We start from the raw sequence: 12,005 nt of genomic DNA, 5'->3' as shown, positions 1-12,005 counted from the left end.
GATGAATGTCAATGATCAGCAATACGCCGTTAGGTACAAAGTCTTTCTTTGGTGAGTAGGTAACATTTTCCTTACCAATGCACGCCGCAGATAAACAAACATTGCACAATGGTTGCACAAGTGGACAGAGAACAATAGAAACGATCCCACGTGAGTCATTCTGTGTAGACTTGTCAGTTGTGAGGAATTGAGTTGATGAATCGTGCGTTGAGAAAAATGCCGTACGACTTTGCTGCATAAGGCAGAGGCACACAGTTCATTCAATTTCAATTTGTTTGTAGCCTTAAACTAAACATCATGGGCGAGACTACTTGTTACGTAATGTTTTCATGTTGTTAAAGGAAATAATTGAGGATATTCTGTGAAACTAGACTTAAGAAAGGGAATAAATCAGTAACTAAAGGGATGAAAAAAATCCTTTACGACTTGTAAGACAAAGCAAGGCCTATCTAACGGATACATTTTTCATATAATTGTTAAAACATGAACATTTACTTTGGATGATGATTTAGCTGTACAATAGAACATTTTTGTAATGAATAATCTTAATAACCTCCCTTCAAACAGCCAATTAATTTGTAATGAGGCTCAATTCACTTTTAGTTAAGCCCATTTTCTATACACTACAAATCAACTATTAAAATAAATCCCATACTATAAACACTCTAAAAATTCTGAAGCGGTTTGCTCTACAGAATATGAGAGCGCAAACCTTATTGAAGCCACGCGCTAGCTCAACATGACACGGACTGCCAGCCAGCCAGCTCGGTGGGTGCATGCATGACCTCTGACCTCTCTTGAGAGAAGGACAGAAAAACAACCTTTCCGCCGATATAAATAAGCACACTATGTGATGAAGCAATTGGCAGTGCTATGATGCTGTGTATTTTTAAAATAGTGAGAGGCAGCAAGGAAACAAAAACACTTCCACCCTGAAATTATTCCAGTGTGTTGGTGACATTTTGAGAGCGTTTGGTGGCAAGGAGAGTGGTTTTTCTTTTTTCCCTAAGAGTGGAGACAGCTGCCTGAAAGTAGGCCAAATGATACGATTTTGCACCCATTCAACCAACAACAAAAAAGTGTATTATCACTTGAACACCACTTGCAAATGTCAAGTCTTTAAACAATATAAAAGCAAAGAAATCATTTTAGTTCATTGAGGGCAGGCTTCTTTTAGATTTTTTTTTAGTAGATATTCCAGGTGCTGTTGGCAACGATAGCCCCATACATTGACTGCATTCATGCAAGTCGACATCGGAGACTCCCCACGCTTTGCTTTTAAGCTACAATACTGTATGTATTGGTACCCGTGAAAATAATATTTATTATTGCTGTAGTAGTTTGGATTAGTAACAGAGAGAATGTTACGTCATCATACTGAGAGTAGTTTGTGAAATCATAATACCAGTAGGAGAGGAATGAAAAATTCTGGATAATAAATTCATGAAGGGGGAAAATTGGCATTACTACATTCAAAATTAGATCTCAAGTTGTGCCGCAAACACCAAATTGTAATATCTTTTTTGATTGTCAGTTAAAACTAAGCATTATTATCTTGGATGGTGTTGCGGACTGACATTTAAAGAAAGGACCGTAAACATCTTCACACAATAATGGTGCAGCTTCGGGTGCAATTGGGGGCTCAGTAGCTTGTTTGAGGATACTTAGGACAAAGCCACTCCCTGGTGCTTCAATGGCTGACCAACCAGTAATTTCCTTTGTTCGAGTGTGAATTTCCTGTCGAGCACATGGTTGATATTCGAGTGTGTACGCACGTACCTCAGCTACTCTCTCCAGCAGCGGCTCAAGCCAGTGGTCATTACATTCACAGTGAGAGTCCAGGAAGGTGAGAACTGGCGCTGTGGCAGCATCTGCGCCACGAACCCTCGAGCGCATCAGTCCTGAAAGAATACGTGGTTAAAAAGAACCACAGGCGCAATACTTCTCCAGAACAGAACGTCTCTATCCTGAGCCGTAGGTTGTCGCTCGATATCAAAGCGAGCGCAGCACCCAGAAGGTTGTTCTGAGATTTGGGGGGGAAAAAAAAAAAGAAAACATTCTTCTCTTCCTCTAATTACCTTCTCTGCGGTCGTTTCTCAGCACGCGGACTTTCTCGATCTTGCCCAGCAGCGCTCCATCCTCCGCTGCAACAAATTTACAAAAGTTCTTTTATACACTGGAATCAGAAACGCTTGTGTTGTTTTGTAGGGATGGACATTTGGCAAAACATCCTTGACCAGTGATGGCGAAAATAAACCAATTCATCAACTGTTAAGTCTTTTAAATATTTGTTTCAATGTGATGTGCAAAGCTCGTGTCAGTGTATGATTGAATCTCAATTTTGCATAGCTGTCATGTTGTTCTAGTTGTATTAATTGATAGGAGATCATTAGTGCATCTTTACGTTGCAGCCAATTAGTGCACTCTACTAGAACTCCGCACCCGAAATCATTAGTTCATCAAAGCTCATCACTAAAGACGACATATTATGGAAATTTGACTTTTTAATTGCTTGTATACAAATGATGAAAGAATTAAAGTGTGTCTGTGATTTCTAATTTACATAATACCGCTTCCACACCAACTTTCTTCCGTCATTGATTGGCACGGCAGCTTGGCTTAGAACATAGGTGTCAAACTCAAGGCCCGGGGGCCAGATACGGCCCGCCACATCATTTTATGTGGCCCGCGAAGACAAATTGTGCATCAAATTCGTGTGTCATTACTAGAATTGCAAACTGTATTCACTTTTAATTTTTTTTTTACCAGTTTTTACTCATCTGATTTGAAAATGAGTTATTTGTCAGTTTGTTTTGTAGCTTTTACTGTATATAATATAAGGTGCTCATACATTTATTTGGGTTGACAGTCATAATGGCCCTCCGAAAGAAGCTATGACTACAATGCGGCCCGCGAAAAAAACGAGTTTGACACCCCTGGCTTAGAAGAAGGGCTACCACTTTCAAACCCTGGCCATAATCCAACCATGGATCAAAGCCAAAAAGTTGCGTGTTACGGCAGATTAGTTTTAGAACCCTGCATTAGCTACCGATAAGCCGCACACACGCATGCAAAGATCCAAAACATGTCTTGAGTTGCTGTTTCCATGAGTGAAAATAAGACATTGCAGCTTTTACAATTGCATTTTTAGACTCTGAACTCAGCAAGCGGAAACTCTCGCTATGCCCCATGTCATCGTGGTAATGATTTCCATTCTAGGCACAGCCAGAATCAAATTATCAATGAATAATGTTAGGCCCATCTGTTGTGTGCATTCATGCAATACTTACGATTGTCACTGTAGTCATCAACCAAGACGATCTCTTTGATCAAGTGAGCAGGACTTTTCTTCAATACGCTGAAGCGAGAATGAGAAAGAGAGGAGGACTGAATTTGGATCCCAGTATGCTCATGTGGAACTCTAACAAAAAAGCATTCACGTAGGCTACCTGACAACGGTGCGCAGCAGAGCGGAGCGGGCTTCATTGTGAAAAGTGATGACCACACTCGAAGCTGGCAGGTCCGACTTCCAGTGCTTATGTCTGCAACTACACACACAAATGCGCACACTGAGACAACAAACAAACGGTTGCAAACATTGGAGTACAAATTTCAGGATTCTGTGTTGAAAATAGTAACAAGTCCCTTTGTTGAGGGCACCCTGTCATATGTTTTCTCACCGTCGAAAGCGGCTGCACGCTTGGCAGACTGACAAATCACAGTAAAATCAATGAGATCCATGCGTGCTCTTTTAGTAGGCTAATGGCTTCGCGTTCGGTCAGCGCGTCACTGAAGCAGGACCACGGACAAAGCACTCTTAATGTTTGTGCGTACGGCAGGGTGCTCAAATAAAACCCTTCTGATGAATAGACATCATAGAGCAAACATAGAGAGCACATAGTGTTTGTTTAATGAGCTATAAACGTAAGATCAGCATCACCGGAAAAATATTATCAAATGAAGTACAATGGGATGGTGAAGCAATAAAACAGATGCTAATCCTCTTGCTCTACTGGAACAACTTCAAGGAGAGGTTTTGCCTCCAGTGTGACAACAGCAGGACGGTGAAGAAAAAAAAAAAAGTATTTAAAGAGCACAACTAACATCTGTCTGTAGAGCAAATTGAAGCAAAGCCAGGAAACGAGAAAACCTCAGCCAAGGCAGAATAATGACAGGTAATGAGCGGTCACTAACCGATTGACGCACAGTATAATACACACGGTGGCATGTGCGGTTTCCTATTGCTTTAAAAGAGTTCTAAAGTGCCCCCTCATTTAATTTATACAACTCAACTGAGAAAAAGTTGAAATCTTTGCGAAGGGAAGTAAAAATGAACAACTGAAATGTGGCTGCAAAAGTCCGCACACCCCTACATAAATGGGATTTGATTGTGTTTGCAATAGATTAGTCTTATTCAAACTCATTTTAAATGGGAGATGGTACACGCTGGTGATTAAACCAATAAAGTTTGTCTGCTCCACAAGTTTTTGGGGATTTTTTTTCCCCCCTTCCATTTGCTTTTACAAGTGGACATTGTACAGCGTGTTTTTACTTTGCAACTACTTCCTGGTGTCATTTAACAATAGAAGGCGTTTCCATCAGATCTTATCAAACAGGCATGCACAAGACTTGGACACTGTAGTTACACATGAAAACGATGTGTGTTTGTGTGCATGTTTGCCAAATGACAATACATACTGGTCATGTCTGGTATCTGGCACAGCTCTGTCCATACGGAGCTTATCGCTTTCCACCTGGTTGAATTTGTTTCTGGCGTACGGGTCCTGACCTGGTCGGACCACGGTGGCTCCAACATATAGATCCTGGTCGAAATCCTGCCAGCGGACCTTACCTAGACACAGACAGATGTAAATAATAAGCAGCTGCTTTATTGCTACTCTACAGGGTGCGTTGACAAGGTCGGTTTACAGCTTATTTGTTCAGATGTAGGCAGGCAGCAGAATAACTGGCATAGTGATTATTGAAAATTCTGGCAGGCAATTGTGTGGAATTATTGTTGAGTAATTGCCTGGATGTAAATGAGGTACACAACTCAGCAGCAACCAGCTCAGGGATTGTTGATCAGTCTCAACTAGTGGGTGGTCTGAAGAACAACTTGCAACAGGAAATCATTAACATATAGTCGAAACAGGAGTTCTACGTATTTTAAGGTTAGTTGTAAAGAAAAAAGCAGTGTCGGTATGTCGGAGTTTTAAAGTCAGAGTTAAAATACTTCAGAGCAAAACGTATGTCTGATGAATTTAACATTTCTAAATCATTAAAGCCTTCGAAGATTGCGAACCTACACCAATGTGTCAGAGTGGGGATTATACATCAGTTGGAATTTAAAATGCAAGCGGCAGGGTTGATGTAAGAACACTTCACGGCTGTCTAGGAAAAAAAAAGCTGCTGAGCTTCCCTGAAATATTTTGTCCTTATAAACAGAAGGGCAAAAAAAAAAAAGCTAAAACACTGACAACTAAAGTGAGTTGAGAAACCTGCAAACAATCGAAAGGACGTTGCCTGGGTTACAGAGGAAAAAGGGTTTTATTTCTCAGTTAATCACAACCACTGAGACACCCTCTAATGAGACCACAGCTAATTAGCAGAACGACACTGCAATGGTAATGACTTGTGTTAAGCGTATGGCAGTGTGAGATTATACTATCCGTCAGCCGAGGTGAGTGTGTGCCGTGACAGGCGGCAGACAAAGCGAGAAGGGAAAGCTGACGAGGATAGTGGGCGACAACCGAAACTTGTGCATGTGTCTAACTTGACAGTGTGTGTGTGTGTGTGTGTGTGTGCGTGTGTGTGTGTGTCTCGCATGTTAACTAGATGCAGCTCACAGCGATCAGCCTCCGAGTGGAAAGCGACGTGTTGGAGACGTGGCGGCAGGATGTCCTTGCTGATATCGGGGCTCCAAGGCAGCCGTTAGTTAATGTTTCGTCTCATTTTGTTTCCCAAATAATTTGCGTTTCTTTCATCTTTAATTAAGTCTACCTGGGGTTAATGTCTTAATTGTGTCCTATGTGCTAAAAATGTATATTCACTAGTGGACTGAAATAATGATGATCTCATTTAAATTCAACCACGAAACATTATGCCGCCTGAAAATTTTGACATTTTTATTTTTTAGACAAGACTGAAAATAGCTAAGTTAGATGCATTTAAAAAAAAAAAAAATGAGCACAGACTAAGAAGTGGAAGGTTTGCACTGGTGACATGTTGTGAAAAGTGCTATTGAAGATCCCTAACAGTGACTGTTATGTTCCTTCTCTTTGTTTATTGTTTGTCAACATCCTGCTTAGACTGCCACGTGCAAACACAAGCCAGATCAGGTTTTACCATTTCAAAGTAAATAAAGGCAGACTGAACTGAATTGTACAAGATGTAGTGTGTCTACAGAGCCTCTCTTTCAAGGCTGACACACTCCATTAGATGTCCACAGCCTCGGCCACAGGATATCTCATTCATGTGATATCAATTAAAATAAACTCCCTGCGGCCATCTTTTCGAGAGCACCCCCCTATGGAAGTGGCTTGTGGTTTGCACGTTTGGGTTTTTTTCCACTGGTGAATAATGGACAGATTGAGCAGTCTGCACATCTTTCCCTTGGCCTCTTGCTCACTGAGCTCTTTCCACTCTTAGCCTCTTCTGAGTGTCTGTTTGTGTTGGCTGCAGTATTTTCTGGAAATCCCACGATGCTCTGGTGTTGTCATACTGATGGTGCAGAGCAGACAGGACTCCCCCGTGTTGCTGTTCCAAAAGGAATCCAGTGGAACTTCACCAACCCACTCAAACCATGCTATCTCAGCACCACTGTGGCTTTAGATTCACTCCCTGATAAGAATACCAATAACCTCAATTTGTTTAATTGTGTGTGAATAAAAAAAATAAAATGCAACAATACCAGCTCAATAATCACAAATAAAAAAAATAATAAAAAATACTGAACATATTCAATGAGCAATGATGACAATCATTTCTGGTCTTCTGCTTAAGGCAATTGAGAGAATTGAGAAATCCATGAGGAATCAATAAAAGGCAGACTGGGACTGCTTAAAAAGCAGCAGGGGTTTGCATTTTCACACATTTGCTTAAAAGCTGTTCGTTTTCCTAATGTTCAATTTATATTCACTTATTTCAACACAAAATGTATATTAAGTGCCACCCATTTGATTTTTAAAAAGGGTAACGCAGTTACCAAGACCACCTATGTATGCTTATTGCTCTCCATGCTTTTAAAATATATATTTTTTAAATGACTAACACATTCTTACTCTGTCCACTCTTTAATTGTCCTAAAAAATATTATGGGAAAAATAAGTGTGAGTGTTTATTATGCTAGACTGCCATGGTGATGAATAAAGCCACTCTGAAGTTAAAAAAAGCCCCCAACTTAAATTAAAATCCATTTCCAGTCACGAATCAATCAGATGCATGCACTCAACTTTTTGTGGGTCACATGGGAGGGAGGGGCAAAAGGTTCCGGGCAAGAACTACATGACAAGTCGCTCAGTTATGACTTTTTAAATCTTCTTTGCTTTTGTGTTGTTTCTGGAAACAGTGGGTGGAGATGCATAGTTGGGTTTGCAGTCACACTGCAATGGAATTTCAACCGTCAGACTGCTGAGTACATCGAATTGGCTTTTCTGTTACACGTATGAAGGTCAAAGGGGCTGGGACAGCTGGATTACATCTGTCTTCCAGGTTCTGTTGTAAAACTACAACTGGCCCTGCTTTATAATAAAAAAAATGGACAGAAAGTTGTGGAAATTTTTTGGATAAAATGATAACTAAATGAAAAAAAAATCAAAATCCTCCATCCAATTGGAGAATCCTGGTAGAACACACAGTGGTCTGTATACTCGTGAGTGTAACACTCTTTTTGTACATTTCCAGAAACAATATATTAGCATAATTGTGCTGCATTCTAAGTGAGATTCTTACCAGGTGGCAGATCTTCCAGACTGTGAGTCTTGTCATCAGAGTTACGAGCTCTGTATCTGCCGGACGAGTCACTTGAGTCCCAGTCATCCTGAAAGCAAAATAAAAAACAAACATAAGCCATCATATAATAATATTTCCCAACAAACGTGTTTTCTATTGTCCTTCTGATCTATCCAAGCACTTAATCTAAGTTAAATTTAAAAGCCACTGGATCAATTCAAAGTGAGACAAGGCTATTAGAAGTCTAGACTTGAGGGAACGGCCTGCATGCAACAATTTGTTCAGCGAGTGTCTTTTGAGAACCAGTTGCTTTTAATTTTTGCGAAAAACAAACACGTTCACTGTAATCATCGCACGTTGTCAATCGTCCAAGCTCAAACATAAAGACCCGATAAAACACATCTTCTTAAGACGAAGAAGAACATTTTCCCTGCCAGAGATAACGTCAGGGAGTATTTGTATCTGAAAGGATTTCATTCCCTTTATGAAAAATCTTCAGCCTTTATTTCTCCTCATATTGAATCTCTCAATTGTCGCCGAGATGAAGAGCGAGAGCTTTTTACAACAGGACTAATCCATCAGAAACGTCTAAGCCTATTAATTGCTTTTATTCAGCCGTCATTTTCAGACAATTCACAGAGAAGGAGAGATCCCCTTATTTCATTTCGGTCACATTTTAGACAATTGTCTAAATACAAATTCAAGATACAAGTATTGTATGGAGCCAGAGAACTCAGTTGGACATATAGCAAACAAGTCATCTGAAAACAGGCTTAAAAGCAGTCACGTTTAGGCCAACCGCAGTTTCCTTCATTGAAGCAACTCGACTTTCTTTTTCCACTTCACAGTATCCGGGCGGAACCAATACTTCGGAACATATAGAGAGCGAAGATGAAAATAAACGCCACCCACACAAAGTGACACGACATTGTCAAGATTCAACATCATTCAATCTTTTCACCATGAAAATGAATCAAGTCAAGTCAAGTCAAGTTTATTTGTATAGCCCTAAATCACAAACAGTCTCAAAGGGCTTCACATAGCCAAAATTGACAATTATTCTCAAAGCATCCCCTGATCATAAGCTCCCAAAAGGGCAAGGAAAAACTCAAAAAACCCCTACCAGGGGAAAATGAGAAACCTTGAGAAGGGACCACAGATGGAAGGATCCCCCTTTCAGGATCACCAGGTTATAATGGATGCAGAGAGTACACAAGTAATACATAATATGAAAATCAATGAAAAAAAAAAAAAAAAAAAAAAAAAAAAAAAAAAAAAGAATGAAAATGAAAATACAGTGTTATATTATAGTTCGCAGATTTGACATGGGCTGACATCCTTCATTGCTGCTCTGTGACACCACTAAATTATTTCACTTAAGATGAAAGACATTAGCTTCTGAAGATGGCTTTGAAACATCCAATGTTCTTTCTGAGCGACATTTACCAAAACACCGTCAACTATTTCTTACAACGTGTCTTGTAATTCACGGCCTGCAACTACTGTATCTAAAAATTGTTCATGGGAACACCCCCAAGTGAAAACACCACCTTGTCAGCATCTGGACTTATTGGCAGAATCAGTTGCAAATCGTACAAATGTGGCTTCCAGTAGCATTTAATAGCTATCGCATGGGGTCCTTGCAACAGCGCCAAGTGGGCAACATCAGTGGAACAAAAATGATGTCACACTGAAACTGAATTTTTAAACCCCTGGACATTTTAAGGGGGGGGGGGGGGGGGATTTTAGCCAAGTTGGAAAATCCCTTAAATTATGTTAGCACATCATTAGAACCTTAAGTCATTATAATAAAAAACGGGCTATGCATCAAATTAACATAAGATGCTGTGAAAAAAACTTGGAGCTCGAATAATTATGCGATTATGCAGGCAAGTGGACTATTACACACAGTCATTTACTTCAGCTAATGCCGAGGTGTTGCCTCAATGCTCCAGTGTTTAGTTTTTACATTTTACTTTAGTTTTAAAGGTCTGAAAATATTGTTTCACTAAGGACTCAAATAAGAACTCATTTTCTGAGACTATGGAAAGCTTCAAGACACCAAGTACTGGAAGGTAAACCAAAGAGGTGAAAGCAGAATTGAAATCATGAATTCTACATTAGTTCCGTTATCAAGCAGAACAATGTCATTTTTATGGTCTGACAGTGGAGTTGTGTACTGCACCGATATTGTCTTTGGACTTTGGAAACATAGGATCCTGATTCAATTCCCGCTTTGGAGAAATAAAAATAGCAACGATTTGTTGAGATGTTGCTTGTTGAGGTTCAGCACTGTTTCACTCTGACAGCTGTCCTGACATGTCTGCATCTGGTTCACAGTGTGATGCGCATCACAAATATACAGCAGAGTGTGAGTAGAATCATAAATATACACAAAAGATAAGCATATATGCTGCAACTAAACTGTGGTAGCTGTTATCTGCAGATCCTGTAAAGCAAAAAACTGACAAGAATGAGTCACAGGTGTAAAACTCAAGGCCCGGGGGCCCAGATACGGCCCGCCACATCGTTTGATGTGGCCCGCAAAGACAAATTGTGCATCAACTTCATGTGTCATTACTAGAATTGCAAATTGTCCTCACTTTTGATATCTTTTATTTTTTTTAATATTTGACCAGTTTTTACTCATCTGATTTGAAAACGAGTTATTTGTCAGTTTGTTTGGTAGCTTTTATTGTATATAATATGAGGTGCTCATACATTTATTTGGGTTGACAGTCATAATGGCCCTCCGAAAGAAGCTACGACTACAATGCGGCCCGTGAAAAAAATGAATTTGAGTAAGTCAATTGTTTCCTCGCAGCTACCTAAGGAAGTCTTAAATAGTGACTCAGTGTAACAACCTTTCCCAGGAGATCCACAAATTGTATGAGTTGAATGCATCGAGTAAGATTGCTATTTTTAAATGACCACCACAAATCTTTGCACTTCATAGCAGAGGACTTTAAAGTCAAGATGAGAAACTCGACTGGACATGCGGGCATGATTTGCTGTCCAAAAGCTATCGTGAGAGCAAACGCTGGAGTAATGTTTTTGCAATTCATTTGATGGATTTTATAGCGTGTTTTTTATGACCGATCTGGAATTGCCTTTCCTTCACACATTTCATATAATTCATTGTAATTAATGGGATGGGTGAATGATGCGGAACTACCTTTTCCATCTTTTTATTTCTGTTCACTTTTGATTTAAAATAAAAAAAAAGCTTGCACCTGTTTTGTTTTTTTTTCCTTATTGATCTCAACTTTACTTTTGGCCAATATCAAGACTTTTGTTCTTTTAAGAGACGATGAGCAATTTGGGCTTTACTGCAACACAGGCCGACATTAAATGAAACATGACAGTTTGAAAACATGTCCTGATGTGACGGGATTTGGCAGCGTATCACGGCACTACAACTAACAAAGTGCACACGCCGACACAAAACAATTTCAATATTTAATTCACAGCCAGAAGTAACTACAATGGCCTGAATCGAAGTCTAAAAAAGGCTGACTACATTTGCTATGAATAAATGCATTGGTGACTCAAGTAGACACTCGCACAAAAATATTGAGCAGCCTTGATACGAAATAAGGTCAAAAGAGTTAAATATGATTAATATGATAAAATACAACTTTACAACACACATTTCCATTATTTTTTTTTGCTTTTGATAAAAAATTTAACATTTTTGTTAGCTTGGTTTTCATCCTGTTGAGTCTCAAGGCTTGTACTAACTTCTTTTCTTTGGGGATCCATTTTGCATTTTACTTCATTCGAGGAGCAATTTAGTCATTTAGAGGAGCAATTTGTTGCAGGTTAATTCCACGGACAAGTTTTTATTAAACAATAAAAAATATATTTAACAATCTAATGGGGAGGTTGAATGTAGGGCTGCAGCTGTTGAATATTTCAACTTTCGAATTTCGTACTGTGCTATACTCAGTTGGTATTGTTCCTTGGGCTTGCCAAAACACAATTCAAGCAGTCGTAATTAATAGTCGGAGTTCATTTCATGCGAAGCGAAGGATGTTTGCTGGTTGTTCGCACAC

The 12,005-nt window shown here is 39.5% G+C and overlaps 1 protein-coding gene across 3 annotated transcripts in view; it reads right to left on the bottom strand.

Annotated features, from left to right (window-relative positions):
* Window positions 1–12,005, bottom strand: part of galnt2 (UDP-N-acetyl-alpha-D-galactosamine:polypeptide N-acetylgalactosaminyltransferase 2) — a 34,306-nt gene that overhangs the window by 10,030 nt on the left and 12,271 nt on the right. For all 3 annotated transcript variants that reach the window (XM_049718901.2, XM_049718902.2, XM_068650538.1), the window contains exons 2-7: window positions 7,951–8,038; window positions 4,699–4,852; window positions 3,450–3,548; window positions 3,291–3,358; window positions 2,079–2,144; window positions 1,780–1,901 (exon numbers count right to left, since the gene is read on the bottom strand). In XM_049718901.2, the coding sequence (XP_049574858.1) occupies window positions 1,780–1,901; window positions 2,079–2,144; window positions 3,291–3,358; window positions 3,450–3,548; window positions 4,699–4,852; window positions 7,951–8,038 (597 nt within the window). The remainder of the gene's footprint in view (window positions 1–1,779; window positions 1,902–2,078; window positions 2,145–3,290; window positions 3,359–3,449; window positions 3,549–4,698; window positions 4,853–7,950; window positions 8,039–12,005) is intronic.

The sequence above is a fragment of the Syngnathus scovelli genome, chromosome 4 (assembly GCF_024217435.2).
Source record: "Syngnathus scovelli strain Florida chromosome 4, RoL_Ssco_1.2, whole genome shotgun sequence".
Classification (NCBI taxonomy): domain Eukaryota; kingdom Metazoa; phylum Chordata; class Actinopteri; order Syngnathiformes; family Syngnathidae; genus Syngnathus; species Syngnathus scovelli.
Note: the sequence above shows the minus strand (reverse complement) of the source record. Positions and strands in the feature narration are given on the sequence as shown.